The sequence below is a fragment of the Rhinatrema bivittatum genome, chromosome 3 (assembly GCF_901001135.1).
Source record: "Rhinatrema bivittatum chromosome 3, aRhiBiv1.1, whole genome shotgun sequence".
Lineage (NCBI taxonomy): Eukaryota > Metazoa > Chordata > Amphibia > Gymnophiona > Rhinatrematidae > Rhinatrema > Rhinatrema bivittatum.
The window spans coordinates 133,213,022-133,239,554 of NC_042617.1; the positions used below are offsets into that span (position 1 = coordinate 133,213,022).

General features: G+C 42.8%; 1 protein-coding gene across 5 annotated transcripts in view; it reads right to left on the reverse strand.

Moving 5' to 3' along the window:
* The window catches only part of VRK2 (VRK serine/threonine kinase 2), a 164,028-nt gene that overhangs the window by 127,139 nt on the left and 10,356 nt on the right, over positions 1-26,533 (reverse strand). For all 5 annotated transcript variants that reach the window (XM_029593732.1, XM_029593729.1, XM_029593731.1 and 2 more), the window contains exons 3-6: positions 21,425-21,480; positions 19,464-19,533; positions 9,031-9,118; positions 3,895-3,997 (exon numbers count right to left, since the gene is read on the reverse strand). In XM_029593732.1, the coding sequence (XP_029449592.1) occupies positions 3,895-3,997; positions 9,031-9,118; positions 19,464-19,533; positions 21,425-21,480 (317 nt within the window). The remainder of the gene's footprint in view (positions 1-3,894; positions 3,998-9,030; positions 9,119-19,463; positions 19,534-21,424; positions 21,481-26,533) is intronic.

A 26,533-nucleotide genomic window follows, 5' to 3' on the forward strand; every position in this document is an offset into this window, starting at 1 on the left:
ACAGGCTGAGGGGTACCTTGTCTCGGCTCCCCCCAAGCTTCTTCACATAGTAGGCACAGGTTGGAGGTCACCTCGGGCTGCGCCACTCTCAGGTGGCATGCCGGGCAGAGGACTGGACCTTTAGCTGTCTTGGACGGCGGTGCCATGATTTGCGCGTGCATCCTGTACAGGTGCGCGTGCCGGGAGGCCTGGTTATGCATTCCGGGTGTGCCTACGTTATGCGCATAGGAACAGAAGATGCGTGTGTGGCTGTGCACGCGGGCCTAGTTGTGCGCTTCGCACCCGGCCCCGATGTGTGAGTCGCTGTGTGCACAGCGTAGATGCGCGCGCTGCTGGGTGCACAAGTACATTGTGCACCCGGCTGGCCGCTGTGCACACGACTCAGTTGTGCGGACGATGCGGTGACTGGGGGGGGGGAAGGCGCTGGCGACCACACGGTAAGATGGCGCCCCCCCCAGGGGGTCTCCATGTGGGAGAACCCTCTTGTCGGATTGGGGTCTAGCCCAGATGGGGCTGCTCAACCTGAATGTATAGACGCCGGAGGGACGATCTGTGCGGCTGTCCGAGCCTCGGAGACTGAGACTTAGAGAAAGTTTTCTATCTTACCTTGTCTCGGCGCTTCCCAGTCCTCTGCCAGGCGGTCTCTGGCTGCGGGGGGGAGAGGGAATTACCTTCACCGCCACGCTCGGTTCTGCACCCTGCTGCCTCTCAGCTACTCCCTTTCCCGGGGGCTAAGTCCACGCCAGGACAGAGGCTTATTTCTGAGGGATCTCGGAAATCACCTCAGAAAATCTCGATTGAGGGAGGGACCCTTAGGTATCACGGCAGGAGAACGGGGCTCGTTTTGGAGGTAAGTGTTTCTTTGTTTCTTCTTTAAATTTGGAGTTTGGTTTTCTAATGCTGTGCAAGCGTGTGTGAAGTCCCGAACTGCCATGGAGACGGAAAAAACTGGAGAGCAAAGCCTCAAGCACAGGTATATGTAGTGCTGACATCAGATTGAAATCTGACTCTGTCTCCAACTTCTATCAGGAGCACACTATAACCATTGGTCCTGAGTCCATCTACTACACGCTAGGAAGCCTGAGTTTCCTGATCAACTGATCAAAGCACCATAGTACCCAATCTATTCAGTCCACAGAAGAAAAGAGGGTTCCTCATTCAATCACTGAGCATGTGCAGAAAAACCACAACCCATGCTCAGTAGAGCACAAAAGTTTTACTTCAGTGCACTTCTGACCTTTGCACCATGAATTGACACCACACACAAGTGTGACTGACTTTCCTTCTTGCCATAGAGAATAATGCAGAATTCATAAAATTATGCTACAGGATTATTAATTTTTATTAGAAATTGGATCTGAAATGTGTTCTTTTGTATAAAAGCCAAAATGTGTTCTTTTGTATAAAATATACTTCTCTATAGACTGTTTCGTGCGATTCCTAAAGAAAATAATAGTATCACTGCTAGTATTTTATGTTTATAGAAAATGCAATTTGAAGAAACAAAAAAAAAAAAAAGAAAAAGAGCATTTTTTGGAAGGAATACAATAAAGACTCTGATATTTGGGCAGTATGAAGCACATTGTCTTCCTTAACTGTTCTAGAATACTAGTGACCCAACAAAAATCTTGTGTCTCACAGGTGGTTTTACAAGCATATAAGCCCAAACAAGCCAATCAAAGTGGCAAATTCAGAGCATATATGCATACAAAGGAGCCAGCATGGAAAGAATTTTTCCAAGATCTGGGCCCTATGGAAACAGTTATAAAACTGAGATAGCTAGAATTATTCCTGATGAGACACATGGCCTATTTTAACAAGAAATTGTAATCACACTACTATTATTTTGCAGAGGTAAAATAGTATCATAGACTAACCAGTATGAAAAAGAACTTTTCAAATGAATTTGCTGATTGTATTAAGGTCATATCTTATACAGTATATATAGAAACTACAGGTAAATCTAAAAAAAAGCAGAAAAAATGACCAAAAAATGCCCCATCAAAGCTGTGTAAAAACTCTCCAAAAAATGAGGAGACACTAAAAAACCCATTACTGATCAAAATGTATCTGAGCTGAAAAAAAAAAACAAACAGCTCATAGGCTAGAGGCAAAAATCAAAATAGCAGTTTTGCCCTTCTGATTACCAGTTCATACTTCTAATCAATGTTAAACTGTTCATTCCAATCATTGCTGGGAAAAATATCTCTAGGGCATCACATATAAAACAAAATTTTAACATACTAATACTAGATCCAAGGACAAATGGACTCCCCTTCCCCAACAAAGGTCTTTGTTTTGTCTTCAGTAGGCTTCTTCAGGAAGATGGTTCACAGAGGAGTAAAAATTCTTAACCATTTCTAAAATAAGATTGAGCACTTTTTCAAAGAGCTTAAGCACTGCAAAGGTTTGCTCCACCAGCAAAAAACTTCATATCAATTTTATTAACCAACATCCTCCATATTCGTCCCGCCACAGTCTACCCACAATAGCTGGTAATGCAACTGCCAAGCCTTTCACATCATAGGTAAGAAGCAAAGCAAATGTGCCTAGGCATTAAAGCAAGGGTACAACTCCAGCCATGCCGGAAGTGGTTCATCTTCAGGTTACCCACAGTGAAGGCAGTTTAGTTCTCTTGGTATAAAATCGATCTGGTTTACTAGTTAAATCATATATTTTGGTTGTTATCCCAAAAACCACCCCTGTTCATGGCTCTTGAGAACTGGAGCTCGACACTGCATCTCTAAATCATGCCTGCATAACATTTTAAAGATGAGAATTGAAGATTATTTGATTTTCAATATGCTTCGTTAGCATATCTACTGTGAAATAACAACGCATGGCAAAAAGTCAGTGTTTCGTTCCATATAGTAACTTTACAGTAATCAAATAGCCAGCAATATGTTATCTTTCCTTTGCAGGTGCATAATCAAGCAGGATGTGTCCTGAAAGCACTGTGGGGCTTCATACTCAGTTATTTTTTTTATTCATTTTGCATTTTACAATCATTAGTTGGATCTGGCTTTAACGGGAGGAATGTTCTTGCATAGAGTGCCTTACATTCCTTCATGGCAGAAAAACTCAAACATTAAAAGGCATAGTTGTACCTCTAGAACGGGACTGTATGCCACTTCCCCCACTACTTATAAGAAATCAGTGACTACTTGGACTTCCAGCACCAGCTAAAAACATGGTTATTCACCCAGCGGGCCAAAGCCTACTGTAATACATAACCCTGACCAACACCAGCTAATCCTAAAGAAACTAGGACTCTGAAGGGTTAGAAAAAGCAGACTACAGTTTCTTAGGAAATTGAGATGATTGAATTACAATAACTTATGTAAGTTAAACAATGTTCAAACCAGAAGTCTTATACACCATCAAGTCTGAACCCAATCATCCATTTGCCAATTTGATGTAACCCAGCTGCATTATATAGCTCCCTGACTTCATGTAAATTTGCCTCAAATGTACTGTTTTCTTAACTTCAATCAACCACACTGTGATCCGCCTTGAAGCGGCTTATCGGCCATGAAGGGCAGAACAGAAATTCTAAATCTAATTAAATTATTTTGTGTGTCTATTGAATAGACCACAGTGAACATAGTGTGGCGTTAACAAGAAAAAGGAAGGAAGAGAGAGCAAAAGGAGAGAGAAAAATAAGAGCAAGCTTGGTAAAAGGTCACACAGTACTTATGCAAAGAAGAATTTATACAGGTGTTTGAAAATTGTAAAGCTTTGCCCAGCCGATTCTATCAGTCCATTACCATGCCAAGAACTCTACAATAATACCTTAAGTGAGTTAACCTACAACACCTAATACTAGGTCATTATCTGCCAGTAAATGCTGCCTGCAGTAGGCGTTATTGCTTGAATATTTTTTTTCATACTTACTATTTGAATACTTAGTTTCATAATAACCTCTTTTGGAAATCTGTCATTTGGTTGTATTTGTTTCAGGTTGTCACCCATCCTATCCATCACCATAAATCTGTAGCTATTAAAACAAAGCAACAAAAATCTTCAATAGGCAGTAAATCAATGCACCAACATTTATGGAGTATGAATGCAAAGATCAGTCGTAAAACAGCTGTAGGTAGCATGAAGATTCTTAAGGCAAATGTAGCAATGGCACCCATGGGTGAAAATTCTGCAACTATGGACTTGTTGAATTATTATCCATGGAATACAGTGGTGCTTACAGTCAGAGAGCACCATAGGAAAGTCCTAGAGAATACAGAGTTCTCCATGATGAGACTGCTCCAATGGAACACATTTAAGCTTACTACCTGTCAAAATGAGCCATCCATTGAAGCTTAATTTTTGTAGTGCACACAAACACTAGGACCCAAATGATAAAAATTCTAGCAAACAAGGTGGCCTATTTACTAAGAAATGTTAAAACTAATTTTAGTACTTTTCTACCGCATTTTTGTGAATGTTGCAGTACAGATTGTCCCTGCCGCCAGGAATGTGCAAATACTATTAGCAATAGTAACACACATGCTACCAACAATAGGACATTGCATTTCAAATTCTTCACCCCCTTCCCCCAAAACACATGCGTTCCAGTAATGCATAGACAGGAAGTCTTGAGTGACAAAACCCAACCCCCCCCTATAAAATTCCCCTCCCCCCAACATGTGTAAGTAAACCCTGCCCCCTGCTCAGAATCCTTCCTCCCCAAACATACATAAAACGTTAACTCCGCACAGGTGCTGGTGTCTCCTCCTAATCCCTCTCCTTACCAGCAAAAGCTTTTGGGTGTAATGGGGAAGGACTGATCCCGTGTCACTCTTGCCCTACTGGTACTGTCATCAAAAATGGTACTAGATGACCCTAGGCTGCCCTTTGCCCCGTATGTGCATGGCAAAGGGGGACCCTAATGTCAGCCAGTGCCATTTTGGATGGCTGCCCCAGGACAGGAATGACTGGTGATCAGACCTGCCCCATTACTGTATGGCAGCTCTTACTTGTAAGGGGTTAGGTTTTTTTTCATATTACCAATAATGTATTTTTAATTCATGTTGCACATCAAAGTCTGCATTTAACATGCTTTGCAACATTATCACAGTTTAGTAGACAGGTCCAGGCAGTGTTCATTTAATTATGCCACCCCAAAAAATTTTCTTTTCAAGTTTATGAACAAAGTTCTTAGAAATGAGTATTTTTAAAATTAAAGCCAAGTGGTGAATATACTCTTACTTTGGGAAACATCTCAAGATGCCATTGAAAGTAGAATATTTGCATCAGGATTTTGAACATTTTATATAAGCCTCACTTTGAGGAAAATTTGAGAGAAAATATGCTGAAATTATAGACTACAAGCAATTTTAATATATCATTTTCTCCTGTACTTAATAGTCTGAATTAAAACAGCCTTTAGGAAATGTCATAATCAAAATAGAATTCCAAAATACAGAATAAATTGAAGAGGAATATTAATGAGATTAAATGTTGATTTAGTCTGTAAAAAGGTGACAATTCCTTTACACTCTTATCCCCAATGCCATTGCCAAGCTTCTCGCTTCTCCCCCCTTCACTGGTTCCTGATAAGCCTTTCCTTACAAGCTTCATCCAAATATTTGCATTTACTGTTCTTAAAAGTTTAAACAAGGACTGTGAAAAAAATAAAGTTTGTCTCTCATCTTAATTGCACATTGATTAAATATGTATTTGAATTCTGGCAATCTCCTGTAGCAAAGCATTTTATTAGATGTATTAGCCAAGATTTGGGAGGTGTCTGGTCTGGAAAACATTTTGAAGTCAATGCTGGCAAGCATAAAAAATAGTTGAAGAACTGGTACTTATTCTTTTGGGGCTGAGTAACCAGGCTGGCTTTCTTCAAATGTGAATTTCTCTAACCAGCAGACCAGACGGGCATTTTTAACAATCCTGTTTCATTTTGATTGTTTTATGACACCTTAGAACAAAGGAAACCCAGTGTCTTCAATGCTACAGGGCTGCATGATAAGTGGGTTACACTGTGTTTATAGGTCAAAAAAAGAAGCTGGAACAGATAGGGTTTTATTTTAGTCTAGAGGGTAGGGAGGAATGAGGCATCTTGGATGTCTGAAGGGAACCTGTTTCAGAGTTGAAACTAGATAAGAGAAAGCATGGAAACATGAAGAAACTTGCTTCATAGGAAAGACAGCACAGAGTATATGTGACAATGCAAGCAGCTAAGAGTTCAGCAGATTTAGGAGCAAGGCCAGAAAGGGATCTGTAGACAATAGGTAAGTACTGGTCAATGCTTAAACTATTAACAGGAAACCAATCGGCAGAGGAGAGCAAGGAACTGGATAAAATAAACTCCTCTGGAAGTTAAATTTGGTGGAGTGAGTTGTAAGATCAGAAAGCAGATTCTTAAAGGAATTCAATTGATAGGGGGAGGCAGCATGAAAAAGAAAAGTGAATCTAAACCCAGACTGAAATAGGTTCACAGCATTGGTAGATATATTGTTAAATATAATTGACTATTTCTCAGATGAAAGTTATAGTGGGATACTGCTAGGGATGTGCTGACAAACTCCCATATAACATAATGGGGTAGATTTTCAAAGGGTTGCACGCGTAAGATACGCGCACAACCCCCGAAAACCTACCCCTGCCTCCCCCTGCACACGCGCCAAGCCTATCTTGCATAGGCTCGGCGGTGCGCGCAAGCCCTGGGACATGCGTAAGACCCGGGGCTTGAAAAAATGGGCGTTCCAGGGGCGTTACGCCTGTCCAGAGGCAGGCGTAACTTCTTCAATAAAGGTCGTGGGGGGGGCAGAGGGAACGGAGGCAGGCTGCTCGGCGCGCACAGGTTGCACAATTGCGCACCCCCCTGCACGCGCCAACCCTGGATTTTAATAACATGCGCACAGCAGCGCGCGTATGTTATAAAATTGGGTGAATATTTGTTTGCGCCGGGTTGCGCGAACAAATCTACGCCCGCGTGCATGTTATAAAATCTGGCCCAATGTGCACAATGCAAAGCTGTATACCAATGCAATCAATGGTCCGTCTGGATCAATTTTTTTATCATGCTATTCAGTATTTGATAAAGAGATTTATTTTATTTATTTATTTATTTATAATTTTTTTATATACCGCCGCTCATCAGAGATATCACGTCGGTGTACAGAGATATAATTGGTTATTAAAGCTAGGGAATTTTCTGTCATATCAATCATATTTTCTGTCATATCAACAGTCAATGGAAATATTTTCACTTTGAGGCCAATGAACTAAAGTGCGCCAGTGCTTTTGCAAGTGTTCTTAGCGCACACATTCTAATTTACACAGGTAATGGTGATTTTAACAAATATAAATTTGCTTGCAAGAGATGTAATGCAAAAACCTATGCTGAGATAATGAGATTCAAATCACTCATTATCTCTAAGCGCATAGAAAAATAAAAATTTTAACATAGATGGGACACAAAAAACTACACCTCAGGCCAGTATAGTTACCTTTTTTTCCAATAATTCCCATCTTAATGTGCAAACATATACTTGTAAATTAACGCACAAATCATTTGCATGTCAATAACATGGGCCAATAACACAAGCCAATTAACATGTGTTAAAGGCTGATGTTAACATGCTTTCGTATACTGGCCCCTTTGGTTGTTGGATTTTATCTTCTTGCGGAAATAAAGTTAAAAAAAATGTTTTGAATTGTAATAGCGTTTAGTATGCTTTTAATCCAAATAGGAATTAACATTTTCTGATTATAACTGGAACTATAAAATGTGTTAAATTATGCAAGCAGAATCAGAGGAGTAACAGTAGAAAATCAGTAACAGCTGTTGAACTGGACGGTAAGATACTTTCAACAGAGATCCCACAAAAAGATAGTTGCGTTTACTAAGATAAATTTGCATACAGTACGTCAAGACTTGATTTTTGTAGCCAGACTCCTTCATTGTATTATGGAACAATTACCAATGATGTAAAAACATGCCAGAAAGACACATATAAAGAACAAAAATTAAAAAAAACCTACCAGTTTCATTATAAAGATATCCAGTTTACACTGAAATACATATAGACAGATCACTTGGGTGCAGTCATGATTATGTAAAAGCAAGGGATTACATATCAATTTCTGGAAGCAGCAAAGGTAGAATAGGGAATGGAAGCAGGACCTATAATTTAGGTCCACATTCAGCCACAGGCCAGCCAGGAAAGTTAGCCAGATACGTTTATCCAGCTAATGCAGCTGGGATATTCAATGGCACGTGCACACCACTGAACATACCCAACTAACTTACAGGGTCATTCATCAAAACGCGTTATGGTGTTAACGCACTGCGATAAGGCGTTAAGACACAGCGCAAATGCACATTTTTAGAAGGGGTAGGATTAATTAAAATGAGGGGCAATATCGCATGCTATCATATGGTTTTAACGCCAGAAATAACTACACCTTTTTTCCTGGCGTTAAGCTGTTCGAATCATCCTAAACAACCATAACGCAATTTGCGATAAATTTTGCAAATTGCATTTCAGCAAGAGAGAGAGTCTCTCTCTCAGGCTCGCTTGCTCTATTTATAAGCCATTTAGCTATTTAGGGGCCAGTTTTACAAGCAGAGTAATATGTACGAACAGCACAGTATACCTCGGTGAAGATTTGATGTCATTTGGAGTGAAGAAAGTCTCACAAAGTTGAGATTTCTACTATGTTCTCTCACCTTAGCTTGATGGACTTTATAACAGGGTACCATGTGTTATTATAGCATTTTGATGAATCTAGGGGTTAATCAGCCAGATAGGTTTAACCAACTCTCTTTAGGACCCTAGCTATGTTAGCTGGATAAAGCTGAAAATCAGCCTTTATCCAACTAACTTAGCCATTTAACTGGCCCCACCCCAGACTTATCTGGCTAAATTTTTAGTCATGTAAGTCTGAAGTGGTCAGACTGGCAGCATTTTAAATCCCACAGTTTGTCCGGCTAAGTTCAAAAGTATTATAACCCAATGATAGTGGGCTATGAGATACAGACTTTATTTAACAGTGATATTTAGGGTATTTTTTTCTTACCTTTTTCCATTGTATTCAGCCAAACCTGATCCCCAATACGCAGGGATCCCTAAAAAATCTAAATTATTTTTGGCCATCCACTTCTCAACTGTGAAAAGAACAAAAATTAAATATTCACAACGATGCACCACCTGATGAGGGAATATTTTATTTAGTGTTACTGCTATATTTTTTGTTGAATATTCACTTTTATTCAAACATGTTCAAATTACAGAATTGACAATCTCAATTTTTCCAGCAGTGCAGTACTTGCCTGGGACTGGACTAGAGTATTATTATTACTTCATCTCTTCATGCACTGAGGCACAAATTATGAAACTAGAACCCCAATACAATCACAAAAAAGAAAATGGAAGACTCGAAAAGACACTTCAGGCTCCAATCCTGCTCTGTGCTTCCTTAGATGAAGAGCATTTCTGCATGTGGAGCAGCGTAGATTTTATAAAGTACTTAGCACCTGCTTTTGAGGGAATAAAACAGCTGTGCATACAAAACAAGGAGGCAAAGCTGATGTGTTTAAAAAGCAGGAGGCATTTATAACTTCATATGTTGGTGCTAGATGGAGATTACTGCCATTAGGGTAGAAATTAACCAGGAGGAAAAGATGGGCTCACATCAAGATTAGTCTTTAAACCAGTGCCGTTTAAAAACAGGAAAGATTACAAAAGCTTGTCTGAGAGAGAATTTGGCATTCCAAGCTCAAAGTAACCGCTGAAGACCCTCAACTAATCAGAAGGTGGGATTAAACATAAAATAGCATCTGGGAGAATAATATTTTCAGAATAGACAAGTGAAAGAAATTATGGGCAAAACTTGGTAAGGAAGAAGCTCCTTTGGCACTGCCATCTGTGGGTCGCCCATGCCAAAAAATGCATGACCTGTCCATCTTTGCACTGCAGTTCAGTGACACAGCTTTGAGTGATATGAGTTGCTCATTCACAGACACAGGGTTTTTCCTAGGCACCCACTTGCCTTCAAAGAAGAGACAAAATGGTATGAGGAATTAACTGCACCTTCTACATGCTTATCTCAGGCTTATAGTACAGCCCACGGAGCCGATATACTCAACTGTGTTAACAGTGGCCGTTAACACTCATAAAAGCAGTGTTTAACGTGCGTATTAACGGCCAGTATTAGCGAGATGCAAATAACGCGCATGTTCCCACAAACGGTAGAGATGCAGTTACGTTTTTTATTAATTAGTCTGTTCCGTTTTGCGCATTTTAATGGGCATAATGATTTCCTGCATGGATGAGCTATTTTGCATACTTTTGCATTGCATTACCTCCCTACTAGATTTTGCACTAACCCTAATGCAAGCTAGTTTACATGTTAAACCCCTTGTGATAGATAATGCAGGCAGATGACATGCCGTTACTGCTTGTAATACTGTTAACACAGTTTAGTGCCCTGGCCCCTAAAACACAACTGGGAGGATTTTAGATGGCCTTTGTAACATGCTTCAGATGCATTCTGAAGCACCAGGGGGAAAGGCTAGTGATTAAAACACCAAGAGACAAGTTATACAATCCTCATAAAGCAGGACTGGGAACGCCTTAATATTATAATAGCATCCCCAAAAGACTTCAAGGCAGCCTTGTGACCAAAAGGATGTTGGGACGCACATTTGCCATTTTTGTATCCTGTATTTATGGGAAAGGCTTCTAATGTAGTTTCTAGCTTGTACGAAACAAGTCACTCTCTCCCCCTCCCAAAAAGAAAATATAATATCAAAACAAATTTTGGCTTCTTAGGAAAACTGGAATTTGGGGGTAGCACACTGAAAACCAAAAGCATAGCAGAGTTCACTCTTCTCGTTTTATCAAATGAATCACACTGCCACATCATAATTATTATTTTAAGTCTAAATGAACACTTGTGTAAGAATCCTACTGTTACACTGTTTACCAAGATGAATATAAGCCAGGAAATGTCCGAAACCAAAAATAAGCTGAAATGGTAGACATTTACAATGGAGATAACCAAGATCACTCCAGGAGAGAGGGGGTGCCAGCATTGCCATTTGGATAGGGCCTACAATGTTCAAGGGGCCTACTTTTGTTGGGCAAAATTAAAAAAATTTAAAAAAGCTAAATATATCTATTTCTAACATATATAAATAAAAATTTCAATTGTAATTGGAGAATTTGCTAACAAAAAAGCTTGTAAAGCCTTCTTAAATAAATAAACATTATTTGGGAAATTTAGAAAATGATTTCTCTTATTATCACATCAGAACCTTACATAAGGGCCTTCGTTTCTTAGCTGGCACAGACCTAATTCCTGCTCTCTCCAGCCCTGACCAAGATGCAAAATATAATATCCCCATTTGTTTCAGGGTTGATCAGTGAAACCCTGCATGAGTTCAGGATCTGGTGCCACCTTTTTTGGCAGTCCAGAGAAAAACAAGAATATTTCTCAGAAACATATGTAGATTAATTCTTGAAGACACTGGGCTGAAAAAATTGTCATTCACAAATATTCAAGACTAAGTTACAAAATAACCACTGATTACAGTAACCCATTACTGTGCCTTAAATATAGCCCATAGTCTAAAAAAATACCCACTTTTCCAACTGTGGCCCACAATTTGCACTAATTACCTGTGCGAAGAGCTAAGTTAGCGCGAATTGCGATACCATTTTCAGATTCTGCGATAAGTGCCAGACCTGTTGTATTTCCTGCATTCAACCACTGGGGGACCATTGTTGAGAGAGCGAGAGCGACTGGCCACTTTGACATTCTACGTGACACCTACGAACAGAACAGTGGTCTCTTGTGAAGTTATAGGAAGGACCCCTGTGGGGCAAAATAATTTTAAATAAGTCCGTGAGAGAGAGAGAGAGAGGCTGGCCACTTTGACATTCTACGTGATACCACCTACGAACAGAACAGTGGTCTCTTGTGAAGATTTGATGGCCTTCGGAGTGAGGAAACTCACTCGAAGATGAGATTTGGGCAAGGTTCTCTCAACCTAGCTTGATGTTACCCAGGTAGAGAGTCCAAAACTTTATTCAAGCCACCATGCAAAAATTCCAGAATTAGTGGCATTTTTACCGCTCAAGGGGGGACACTGAGTTCCTCACACCAGGCCTCAAATACTCTCCAGACCCGCACATACACTAGGGACGTAGAGAACTTCTGCGCAGAGTAAGTCAGCAAATACTGCCGCAGAATATCCTCGCTTCATTAAGCGAGCCCTCTCAAGGGCCAGACCATAATACAGAATCAAGTCAGATCCTCAGTAATGACCTGTCTCTGCTATAACAGGTCCCTGTGCAATGGGAGGCACAGGGGGGTATCCACTAGGAGTCTCTGTATGTCCGCATACCATGGACACCTGAGCCAATCTGGAGCTACTAGTAGGACTAATCCCGTGGTTCTCAACTCTGTGAATGACCCTGCCTAGCAGGGGCCATGGAGGGAAGGCGTATAGCAACTCTTCTTCTGGCCAGGTCTGAATGAGAGCGTCAATCCCCAGGGACTACTGATCTCTTCTGCGACTGAAGAATCAGGGAACCTTTGCATTTTGAGATGCAGGCCAGCAGGTCAATGGACAGGAGACCCCAGCGATCTACTATCAGCTGAAGGCTTTGGCTGACAATGCCCACTCTCCTGGATCCAGACTCTCCCTGCTTAGAAAGTCTGCTCTGTCGACTTTTCCTGTGATTTGGGAGGCTGAGATCATCTGTAGATGTATTTCCGCCCATTCCATAAGGAGATCTATCTCCTGTAACACTTGCTGGCTCTTGGTTCCACACTGGCAGTTTATGTAGGCTACCATTGTTGTGTTGTATTTAAATTACATGGACCATTTGACCCTGGAGTCTGTGACTGAATTGTAGACATGCAATCTAACTGCCTGGGCCTCCAGGCGGTTGATATACCAGAGGGCCTCTTCCTTGTTCCAATATCCCTGGGCCATCATTTCCTGACATTGAGCTCCCCAGCCCTGAAGGCTTGTGTCCATTGTGAGGACCAGCCAGTTTGGATAGGACAGGGGTACACCCCTGCTCAAGATGAGCTTCCTGCAGCCACTACTGGAGCTGAGAGCATACATCCATTTGAAAGTGGAGGTGAATTGAATAGTCTTGAGACTACAGTAACAGTAGTGAGCACTGAAGTGGTCGCATGTGTGCCCTCGCCCATGGCACTACCTCCAGGGTTACTGCCATCAAACTGAGAACTTGGAGATAGCTCCACACTGTTAGGCATATCATGCTCATCAACTGACACACTTGGGACATCAACTTCCTTATCTGTGTGGTCAGAAGTAAGACCTTGCCCTGCTTGGTATTCAACTGGACTCCCGGATATTCCAAAGACTGGGAGGGCTTGAGACTGCTTTTGTCCAGGTTTACGATCCAACCAAGTTCCTGAAGCAAGGAGGTCATCTTGTTGGTCACCCGGAGACTCTCTTCCATGGACTTGGCCCGGATCAACCAGTCATCCAAGTATGGGTGCTCCAGGATTCCCTCTTTTCTCAATGCTGCCGCTACAACCACCATAATCTTGGAAGATGTTCAGTGGACAGTATCTAGGCCAAAGGGCAGTACCTGGAACTGATAATGTCAACCCAGTACTGCAAAGCATAGATGAGACTGCACCTTGCGTAGTTAAATCACAAGCAGATTGTGATACATTACAGGAGGACCTTGCAAAACTGGAAGATTGGGCATCCAAATGGCAGATGAAATTTAATGTGGACAAGTGCAAGGTGTTGCATATAGGGAAAAATAACCCTTGCTGTAGTTACACGATGTTAGGTTCCATATTAGGAACTACCACCCAGGAAAAAGATCTAGGCATCATAGTGGATAATACTTTAAAATCGTCGGCTCAGTGTGCTGCAGCAGTCAAAAAAGCAAACAATGTTAGGAATTAGTAGGAAGGGAATGGTTAATAAAATGGAAAATGTCATAATGCCTCTATCGCTCCATGGTGAGACCGCACCTTGAATACTGTGTACAATTCTGGTTACCACATCTCAAAAAAGATATAGTTGCGATGGAGAAGGTACAGAGAAGGGCAACCAAAATGATAAAGGGGATGGAACAGCTCCCCTATAAGGAAAGGCTGAAGAGGTTAGGGCTGTTCAGCTTGGAGAAGAGATGGCTGACAGGGGATATGATAGAGGTCTTTAAGATCATGAGAAGTCTTGTACGAGTAGATGTGAATCGGCTATTTACACTTTCGAATAATAGAAGGACTAGGGGGCATTCCATGAAGTTAGCAAGTAGCACATTCAAGACTAATTGGAGAAAATTATTTTTCACTCAACGCACAATAAAGCTCTGGAATTTGTTGCCAGAGGATGTGGTTAATGCAGTTAGTGTAGCTGGGTTCAAAAAAGGTTTGGATAAGTTCTTGGAGGAGAAATCCATTAACTGCTATAATTAAGTTTACTTAGGGAATAGCCACTGCTATTAATTGCATCAGTAGCATAGGATCTTTTTGGTGTTTGGGTACTTGTGGCCTGGTTTGGCCTCTGTTGGAAACAGGATGCTGGGCTTGATGGACCCTTGGTTTGACCCAGCATGGCAATTTCTTATCTTCTTATGGAATATGTAAGTAGGTCCAGGAAGGTTAAGAACTCTCCCGATTGTATGGCCTTTATCACAGAGCATAGGGTTTACATGCAGAAATGATTCACTCGTAGATGTCAGTAGATGTTGTTGAGGTCCAGGATGGGGCGAAAGGAACCTTCCTTCTTGGGTATGATGAAATAGATTGAATAACGCTCCATATTTTCCTGGGGCGCAGGTACTGAGACTATAGCCCTCATCCTGAGGGACCTTAAAAAGAGTAGTCTCCACTGCCTGCTTCTTGTGCTGGGAGTGGCAAGGAGACATCATGAATGTGTCCCGAGGAGTGCTGTGAAATACCAACGCATATCTTTCTCCTATGAACTCCAGTACCCATTTGTTCAAAGTGATCTCGACCAACCTCTGATAGAAGAGAGACAGTCTACTCCCTATCTCCTAGTTCCAAGGGTGGGTTGGCAAAATTTCATTGGTGGGTTCAGGATGAACCTGAACCTAAGCCTGCCCCTCTCTTGGGCTGTTGACTACGAAAGAACCGAGACCTCCCTAAGGGCAGAGACATCAAAAATATCGAGTTTCTGTAGGGGCAAAAGCATTGGGAGCCCCTGGATCGACCCCTCATAGGCAAGGGGTGAAATCACTGCTTTCTCTTATCTTCTGGTAGCCGGGGAACTGGAGATTTGCCCCATTTACTGGTCAGCTTTTCCAATTTGCTTCTGAAAAGGAGTGATCCTTTAAAAGGCATCTTTGTAAGATTTGCCTTGGAGGTTGCGTCTGCTGACCAATTCCACAGCCATAGCTGTCTTCTGGCCACCACTACTGAGGCCACTCCTCTGGCCAAAGTGCGGACCAGATCCGAACCCGCATCAGCTAAAAAGGCGGCAGTGGGTTCCATAACCGCTCTGGAATTCATCCCTGAGTCATCCACCTCCTGAGAGAGGAGTAGGCATGAATGAGCTGCCAGGTCACAACTAGAAGCAATCTGTAAGATCATTCCTACTGCGTCAAAGGCCTGTTTGTGTCTATCATGCGCATCCTTTAAGGCTGCTCTTCCCTGCACTGGGGTAGTTGTTTGCTGAGAGACGGCACAGACCAGTGCATCCAATTTATGGAAATGAAAATGCGGTCTCACTGCCGGTTCCAGTGGGTATAGAGCTTCTAAAGCTCGTCCCCCTTGAAAACTTGCTTTTGGGGCATCCCATTCCTGGTCAATCAACTCCTGGATGGCTTCCATTATTGGAAAGTAGCAAGAGGCTTTCCTTAGGGAAATCAGAATGAGATTCTTCTTTGGTGCCATCAAAGTCAGCCCCAGGAACTCCCAGCATCTTCAGGGGCTGGGAAACCAAGGCCAGCAATTCATGTCTATGGAAAAACTATAACCTGGTCCGATATGCTTCTAAACCAGAGGGAATTTCCCCATCTTCCAAGAAATCTGTATCCTCCTCTTTGTCCCTGCCAGGGATACCCTTAGTGAGGCGAGGCAGGCCTCGAGGTCTGCCAATAGGACTGGGATATGGAGGGCTTACTGGCTTATGTTCCATCCGGACAGGGGCAAGTGAGGTAACAGACTGTGCCTGTACGAAGGCTTGAAGGCCCTGGAAAACTTCCTCCCAAAAGAAGGCAGCCAGGTCCATGCCTAGCCCAGAAGGTACTAGGGTAGGTGCTGCTGAATTTCCCCCTCCCATGGATGACCTAGTCCTGGGGGTACTCAGATCCGGGGTACTTCCAGTTGAGGCTGAGGCTAAACCTTCCTCTGAATAGGAGGAGCCGGGCTTAGCAAAGTCCGGGGGGGCCAACTCTTCCTGGGCTTCCTCACAGTGCTGGCATAATTTGGAATCTAGGTCAGACTGTGAAGCCCTAATATGACCAGCAGCACAGAGAGAAACACGCTTATGTTTCTTGGCTGCCAGAGTCATTGACAGTAGTAACTGTGTTCTGTCGGCTCGCACTTAAAATTTTATGCACGCAGATTTCAGGTGCCTAGGCAGGACGCGATAAGGTGAATGCACAGCCCATGTGCCTGGCTTTACCTGTATTCTGCGCTTAGGTTGTACATGTATGTACGCACATGATGCTATGCGCACAACTCGTGCGTAGAGCCGACACGCTGCAAGTATTGACGTTCTATGGAGGGCAATATGGCACACACAAAAGACATGCACAAGATGGCGCCACCGTGGCCTACCACACGGTGTGCCGACCAAACCTAAAGCAGGACCTAGCCCACTCGGGGGGGGGGCGCTCAGAAGCCCACTTCCCCTTACCCCAACAAGATCGAGAACGACATCGGTATGGCAAACCAAGCAAGGAGAACAGAGGAAGTCTTACCGAAACCCCTCCAAATGTCTCTGAATCGGGAGGTAAATCTTCTCTTAAAAAAAAAAAAAAAAGAAAGCTTACCTGGGCTCAGTGCTTATCGGCTGAAGACAGAGACTGTCTATGGCTGCGGGGGGAAAAAGAGTTTTGGCCATTACTACTGTGCTCGGCTTCCTGCACCCGCTGCCTTTCAGCTGCTTAAGCAGCAAAGCCCACACCGGGAACCAGCTACCGGACCAAGGCACATCTCTGCAGAAGCTCGGAAATTGCCTAAGGAATTCTCAACTGGGGGAGGGTCCTTTACGTATCATCACAGGAGAGTGGGGCTCAATTTTTTTCTCCTCCAATTTAAATGTAAGATTTCTCCTTCCAAACAGTACAGCAAGCCCCATAGGGAGAGGTACGTCCACCATCTGCTGGAGACGGAGGAATACTGAAGGGCTGAGGTCACTGCAGGGGTGTATCTAGGGTGATGTCAGCTTTGAAATCTGACTGTCTCCATCTGCTGGCATGGGAGCATAACTATTGGTCCTGAGTCCATCTGGCTACATGCTAGGAAATTGAAGTTTGTGCATCGTTAATACCTATCAGGCATCTGAAGGTCTGTACCATATCAATCCTGCACCTCCTCTCCTACAGGGTATACATGTTTATATCCTTCAGCCTCTCTTCGTAGTTCTTCTGAAACAGATCCCCCACCATTTTGGTCACCTTCTTTTGGACCGTTTCCATTCTGCCTCTAAACCTTTGAAATAAGGTCTCCAGAACTGAATACAGCACGCCAGGTGAGGCCTCACCAAGGATTTATACAAGGGCATTATCACTTCCCTTTATCTGCTAGTTATTCCTCTCTCTTTGCAGCCCAGCATCTTTCTGGCTTTAGCTACCACCTTGTCACATTGCTTCACCACCTTCAGATCACCAGACACAATCACCCCAAGGTTCTTCTCCTGGTCCATGCACCATAGTCTTTCGTTCCCCATCACATACAGCTGTTTTGGATTTTCACATCCCAGGTGTACAACTCTGCACTTCTTGGTATTGAATCACAGCTGCCAAATCTTTGACTACTCTTCAAGTTTTCTTAGACCATTTTTCATTCTCTGTACCCTTCAGGACTAATGGTTATGCCCCCGTGCCAGCAGATGGAGACAGAGTCAGATTTCAAAGCTGACGCCACCCTAGATACACCCCTGCAGTGACCTCTCTTAGTATCATCTGTAAAAGTGCAAAATTTTCCTTCTAACCCCTTCACAATGTTCACGAAGATATTGAACAGAACCAGTCCCAAAACCAATTGTTGAGGTAGCACCATTCTCTCTTCAGAGCAGGTTTCATTTACCACTAAACATTGATTCCTGTAAGCCAATCAGTTAGTAATCCATTCCATCACTTCGGTGCCCACTCCCAAGCTTCTCATTTTATTCATGAGCCTCCCTTGCGGGACTTTATCAAAAGCTTTGCTGAAGTCAAGTAAATCACATCGAGCTATCTTCCTTGATCCAATTCTCTAGTTATTCAATCAAAACGTCAATCAAATTTGACTAGCAGGACCTTCCCCTGATAAATACATGCTACCTTGGGTCCAGCAAACCAACAGATTTTAAATAGTTCACTATCCTTCCTTCAGCAGAGTTTCCATTAATTTTCCCACCACAGAAGTGAGGCTAACCTGCCTGTAGTTTCCAGCCTCCTCACACTTCTGAAGCAGGGCCACCACTGCTCTTCCCCAATCACTCGGCACCACTCCCATTTCCAGGGATCTATTGAACAGGTCTTTCAGTGGATCCACCAGCACATCTCTAAGTTCCCTCAGTATCCTAGGCCGTACCTCATCCAGCCCCATGGCCCTGTCTACTTTCCGGTTTTCTAGATCTTCCCATACATTCTCTGCTGTAAATGGGGTTGCATCTACTCCACTCCCATTTACAGTCTTGTTAATCAACAACGGTCCTTCTCCAGGGTCTTCTTTAGTGCACTGAACTGAAGTATTTGTTTAATATTTCTGTTATTTCTTTGACTTTCTCCATACATTGCTTCCTGATCCCCTTTCAATTTCACTATACCACTTAGGGCTTTCCTTCTTTCTCCGATATATCTGAAAAATGTTTTGTCACCTCACTTTACCTCTTTGGCAATCCATTCTTCCACTTGACCTTTTGCTTTCCTGATTCCTTTTATCTCCCTCACTTTCAGCAGATATTCTTCCATATGTTCCTCTTTTTGGGATCCTTCATACTTCCTGAATGCTGCTCTTTTTGCCTTTATTTTTTCAGCCATCTCCTTTAATAACCAAATCTGTTTCTAACATAGATTTGTTGCCTTTGTAATTGCTCCTTTTACATTTGACCCACTGTTGTTTCACCTCACCTATTGTCTCCCAGCCTTCTAGATCTTCCTCCAGGAATATCCCTATTTCAACAAAATCTGTATTTCTGAAATTCAAAACCTTGGTCTTTGTGCAAATTCTTTGTATTTTATTTGCGACATCAAATCATACGGTCTGATGATCACTGGTGCTCAGATGGGCACCTACTCAGACCAATATAAATGTACTTAAGAGGTGTCACTTACTGTTCTCTGGCTTTGCTGCTCGTTGATAAAATTTCAGTTCGGTAAACAGTGTCCCATTTTCAAGATATTCCTATGAAAAAGTGTGCACTGTGTGTTAGGAAAGAAATGCCTTCAAACCCCCAAATCAGACAATGCAGGGCAAGCAGAGCATCTACCCTGAATAATCTGAGCACTTTCCACAATATAATTCTCTCTGCAGCTTTCTTACTGTTTCTTATCTTCTTATATTTGTCCCTTTTTCATACGATGGGTATATTTTGTACTGTATACAGTGGGTTAACCCCACAGGTTCTCTGTTCTCCCTCAAGCTTATTAGATCATTAGGAAAAGTAAAGATCCCCAGCTGCAAGCAGTCCGACAGAGCCACTGTACCCCTGAAGCACAGAAGTCTCAGAAAAAGTCAGGAAGCAAAAGAGCCACAAACTTCTACAATTTCTATCCAAATCTGTAGAAATCCCTGGCAACCCTGCAGGTAACGTACCTTCTGCCCCCCCTCCCAACCACCATCCTCTGTCATCTTTATATCTTCACATTCTTAAATCAGAAACTAAGGTCACAGTGTAAAACCTATGTATCATCAAAATACGGATCTCCTACAGATGTCTGATTGTTTGAGTCAATTACAGTTTTTTGATTGTATGCTTTACACTTTGATCCAGCTTTTGTTTATGCAGTACAGTACATTCTTATTGTACGTTTGTATAATTATTTCATAAATAAAGAGTTAAAAAAATACAGATCTCCCATCTAAAACAAAAGGCTGGATTGTGTTTTATACACCAAGAAAATAGGTCAATATTGGTTTTCATAAATCAGCTAACAAGAAATACAAAGGGGGAGGAACATATGGTTCTAACCATGGATTTTAAAAAAAAACTAAAAAACAAATTAAAAAACATATAGGGGTCCATGTTCCAAGCATTTGTCCAGTCAAGTTCAGGACTTAATTGAACAAACAGCAGGTTTTGAAAATCCCACTAGTTTCACTGTCCCCGACTTACCTGGCCAAGTAGTTATGCCGGGTAATTCAGGGGAGGAGCAGTACTATCAGGCTAACTTAACCAATATTCAGCATTGTCTAGTTAAATTAGCCAGATAAGTCTAGGACTACCTCAGAACAGTCAGAGCATGTGTACTCAGATAACTTGATACCTAAACTATCTTCTATATATTAAGAATATAGCCGGTTAAACATGGTGTAAAAAAAAAGGCCGGGCTTTCAGGCCTGATCCCCCAGCCCCCACCCCTCTCTAAAGTAGTCATGGGTTCGTGCCCGATTCCCCCGCCCTCCCAGCCCCCATAACTTTTTAAAAAGCAGGCTCTCCCTCCAGGATACTGAAACCAAAAAGCACCTCGCTCATTCACACCACCCGTTCGCAACCTTAACCGCACCTTCTCCATACCCAAGCCAGGAGCCCAGGAAAGTCCTACCCAGACCCAGCCGCATCCAGCATGGCTCCAACAGCAGAACCTGGAAACATCCGCTCACAACGCTGCTCCGAAAGTAAACCTGGATGCCACCAGAAGCGGGTAACACCTCCCTGCGCTCCTGGCTGGGGTTGGGGGAAGTCCAGAGGGTTGGGAAGATACAGTTCAGTTTGTGTGTGGGTGGGGAGGGTGAGGAAGGGGGCTCAATACTTTTGGTTTCAGTATCATGGAGGGGAAGGGAAGGCCAGATTTGGGACACAAAAGAGTCTGCATCTTACTTTTATTATTTTTTGTATTATTTTGGGGTGGGGAGCTGGGGGAATCAGGCTGGAAGATTTATTTGTTTCCAGTTACTCGGCTACATACTGAATATATCTGGTTAAGTTTAAAGTTTATTGAGCAAACTGGAAAACTTTAGGAAAGTATATTTAGCGAGAGACTTGTCCTGCTGACTATCAGTCACATGTTATCCAGCTGGATAACTTCTCCACTTGCCGCTTTTCTGAATTTTGACCTCATAGGATATACTTTACCACTTTAATCACGTGTTCTGGGTCATCTTCTACTGGTATTCCAATATGAGGGAAAGCTGCAAAACCAAATATCAAAGCTTAGAAACTAACCAAAGGTTCATTAATATTCACTGTAAAGCAAGCATAGTATAGTATATAGGGAAAATCTTGCCCTAATGGCTATTGCATCCAATGCTTACAGCAAATGTCATCTGATGTACACAAGCTGACGTTTCACTACTATCATTTCTACAATTTTCGGCAATTTCATTTTTTCCACTTTCATTCACAAAGGTGAGAAAAATGCATTCCAGAATTCCAGATTGAAGAGTGATGATATATGTGGATAGCACTAATACAATCTGACTCACAACCCATTTTTATAATATATATTTATTAAGAAATCCATAATGGATAGACTTGGTTAAATAACTCCGTGCAACTAATGACATAGCATACAATACTATTCAGTGGCTGTCTGTGTACAAGTCATTGTACTACACACAAACCAAACCAAATGTCACAGGAAACAAATATAATGAAAATCTAATTATAAACAAACCCTATCCCCAATATTTCTCAGACAATACAAGGTTAATATATTCTTACCTGAGCTTTTTCTTTCCTTGAGTCTTGCCAGACCAGTCATAATATATGGGATTTCCTTCCTTCATAACTGATGGAGACAGAGGACACACCTCTTTTCTGACCTCACTCTGGGTTATAAGAGGGGTGCGGTCCTACCCAGTGTGACCATCCACAATACCTCCCCTTTTTTTTTTCTAATTTGTCATAGAGCCCACACATCTGATCCAAGTGAGAAAAGAGATGCTATCACCAAAAGAGAACAAGCACCCTTAGAAATATAATTGTGTTACACGATTATATCCTACTGAACCTTGTATTCCTGGGTGGGTTCCTGACTGGTCTAGCAAGACTCAAGGAAAGAATACTATTAGGTAAGAATAATTTTAATCTTCCTGCTAGACGAGTCATTAAATGTGAGAGTTACCAATGATAATCCTTTGCTGCAGCAAGAAGACAGGGCTATCTTAATGATCCTGGCCCTAAAGGCAGCATCTGCCTTGGCCTGCATGTCCAGTCTGTAATGTTTTACACAAGAATGCAAGGAAGATTAGAAAGCTACCTTGCAAATTTTCTCTGGAGAGGCCGAAGCTGCCTCTGCCCAGGATGATGCTTGCACCCTTGTACAGTGGATCCAGAATGCTACTTTACCCAACAGTTTACCCAACAGTACGTAGGCCAACAAGATTGACTCCTTGACCCATCTAGCTATGGTGGTTTGGAGACCACCTCCCCTTTCTGGGCATCACCGAATAACACAGTTTCTGTTTTCCTAAAAACATGCGTTACCTTCAGATAGCTCAAGAGAATCTGAAGTACATCTAACAGTCATAGGCTCTTATCTTTTCCCTGACAGTCACTACTGCTGAAGAAGGGATATCGATTGGTTCACATGAAACGTAGGTATTAGCTTGGGCAGAAAAGATGGGATCAGGTGAAAAGTAACAAAATACTGCAAAAGTACTAAATAAGGATCTGTGCAGGACAGGACCTACAGCTCCAGGATACATCTAGCCAAGCATATTGCTACAAGGAAGGATATTTTCAGGAATTTAATGGATGCCTGTTTTATTGGTTCAAATAGCAGCCTTTACCCAAGGCCCTTAGCAACAAGCTGAGATCTCACTGGGGTATAAGTAGGCAGAATGGTGGCCTAATCCTTTCAGGAAACACCCTATGTCTGGATGCATGGCTACAGGGGTGCCTTTAACTCAACCCCTATAGTACGCAATGGCTGCTACCTGGACTTTCAAGGAACTGAGTGCCAGTGTCCCTTCTCCAGGCCCACTTGACAGAAACAATCTATGAAATATCTGCTTTCTAGGGACAAAGGTCCTGCTTAGATCAGTTATGCTCAAAAATCCTCTAAACTCTGACAAAGGCCAGGGAAGTGGAAAACTTCCACGCCTTTAACATAGATGAGATTACTGAAGCTGAATTACCTCTCTTTCACAAGTGCACCCTTTCAAAGACCAAGGCATAATAGAGATTGGAGACAGATCTTCCATCAGCACCAGACTTTGCAAGAGAAGACGCTACTCCTTTGTCAGAGCCAATGGGGCTTGGTCCAGGAGTCTCACCTAGGGTTGCCAACTTTTTCACAGACCACGACTGGACACAGAGTACACTGGGGGGGGGGGGGGCGGAATCACAAGGAGGTGTGTTTGTTTCCCCCCTCATTTGCATTAATTTGCATACATTTCAGATCATCCACCTTGATTTCATGGTATCAGAAAGCCATGAATAAATTAAATTACTATTACAAAACGGTAAACTTCCCAGACAAAAACAGGATGAACTGCCAACACTCAAACAAAACAACCTTACTCATAAAAAGGCAACATTGCAAATATTACACCAGACTCTAAAACACAATACGCTTCCTATTATGGAAAAAGAACAAACCAAAATGCAATAGATTCCTACACAGATTCCTACATGCTAGCTACCTCACCTCAGTCACACTTGCAGTGTCAGACACTTGCCAAAAATAGAATAAAGAGAACATAGTATAAATAAAAACATATGCAAGAACTGAACTGGAAATGCAGTGCAATAATGGAAAAACAGAAACATCACAATTTCTCATAAAATAACTAATAAATCAGGAAATAAAAAACATCAATTGTAATAGTAAAACCATATTAATAAATAGTCAATAATTCAACACTTCTGATGAACAGAACCTCTAATATTTAAAAGCTCATTTAAACTTAAAAACTTTATAAAATTTCCCAACTACCAATAAAATATTTAAAAACAGAAAACTAATCAAATAACACCCAATATTTAAGGATTGAAAAACCTCCAACTATCTAAACCTGGAAACTTTTGATTTTCAATCATTCTGAGATTGTCATGGATTACTGGGGAGTGGAGGGAGGCCAGGGGGATGCATAAACTTTCTTCTCTTATATACACACACTCCCTCTCTCTCAATGGATTCACTGCCACACAGAATTGCTCTATCACAGTTAGTCACCCTACCCCTCACAGGCTCCCTCTGTCCTTCTCTCAAACACACACCCTTCCACAGGCTCCCTCTCTCTTGCACACACACATGCACCCTCAGATAGGCTCCATCTCTTTCTGGCAAACACACTCACACTCATTTACCCCTTCACATAGGCTCTCTCTCACTCATACTCACCCCTTCACATGGGTTCCCTCTCACACAAATACACACCCTCACTCAGGCACAAAGGCTCTAAATCACACACACACACTCCTGTCACTGTGCCTGTCATTCGGCGCATGCACAAACTCACAGACCGCATTGAGGTCATTAGCTGCTTACTGCTCCTCGGCTGCAGCACACTGGCGCCTTCATCTTCAGGATGGGCTCGGCTCATGGCCCACACAGGCCTCCTTCCTATGCCTGGGAACATTTGATTTCCAGTCACCCTGAGATTGTCATAGATTAGTGGAGAAAAGGGAGAGTGCACACTTTATCCTCTCTCATATATACAAACTCCCTAACATACGTATTCATTCTCTCACACTATTGACTCTCATGCACATTCCTCTTTCACACACACCCAAAAACACACTGGCTCTCTCCCTACTCCCTCACACGCATGAAGAGGCTCTCTTTCCCCTCCCTACCCACACACAGGTTCTCAAACTCACAGGCTTTCCCCTTCAGACACACACACTTCTCCCACCCACACACTCACATATACCCATTTACTCTCACACACTCAGATTATCTCTCCCTCATATACATAGCTCTTGCACACACACTGACTCTCTCTCCCTCACACAAGCTGCTCTCCCCTCACCCCACTCAACAGGCTCTCTCAAATCCAAGGCCTCCTCTGCCATGGGCGAGAAGGAAGATGCTGAAGGCCCCACCCTCTTTCTCTGCTCATGCATTTGCCCGACAACGTTTGGATATCCTGCTAGCTCTCTACTACTTCTCTGCTGGCCGCTGCTCCTGGTGGGAACCCATCTTCTTCGACCGGCAGGGCTTGGGCTCCCGCTCCCTTCTGGTTTGTTGATCCTGAGGCACTTCCTCCTTACTGTGTTGGCCATGAAGGTCAGTGCAGCGCATGCTTCAGCCACAAACGAGAATGGCTCCATTTGCGGCTCCCTAGTCTTTAAAGCCACCAAAAACAAGTAAACAGGCAGCTGATTGGTGCTATGCAGCCACAGCTGATTGGAAGGTAGTCAGGGATAGACCACCCTTTGCTGGACCGGGCTTTACAGTGTCCGGTTACCGTTTGTAACCAGACACAGTACAACAGGCTGCAAAACCGGGCTGTGCGGTCCAAAACCGTGCAGTTGGTCATCCTAGTCTCACCAGATCTACATACCAAGGCTTCCTCAGCCACAAGGATGACCAGGAATGGATAGTTCTCCACCTTCTTTATGGTCTGGCCTACAGGAGGCCATGGTGAGAGAGGACATACAGCGGGCTGAGCCTTGGCCATAGACACAAGAGTGCATCTAGTCACCTGGACCCTGGCTCTGCAATTGAAAAACGTCAGCTTGAGAGTTTGTATTACTATCTTCCCCCTGAGGCTCCCTGCTTGGTTCTCCTTCAAAGACCAGGCAGAATGAATCCACAGTGCTAAGGACCTGCTTAGCCCCATAGACAGAGCATTTTCTCCTTCTATGCATGTCTACAATACCCTAGAAAGAGCAAGGAAAAACAAACAAGGCATAGCTATGGTAATTTAAGTTTCCCCTCCCCCGTGGTGAGCACCCACACAAATAGCAAACAAAACAAGGCCCAATGCTGACTCTCCTGCCCCAAGGAAATAAAATGGCACAGCTGCTATTACCAGCTCCATTGGTCTCCTGCTGGTTGCTAAGCAGACCTAGCTTTCTTTCATGTCTCTTGTTCCAAGCCTAAGGCTTTATTTTTCTGCCCTCACTGGAGAGAGTGTGAGAGAGAACACGAGCAGTCCTGCAAGCCCCTTTCTTTTCTTCAATTTAAAGGGCTACTAGGTTCCTCTGAATCCAGGAAACATTCTCTGGAGGCCCCACAGACCCCTAAGGGTACTGGGATAACCTTCCAGGCGCTCAACCAGGGCGGGCCCT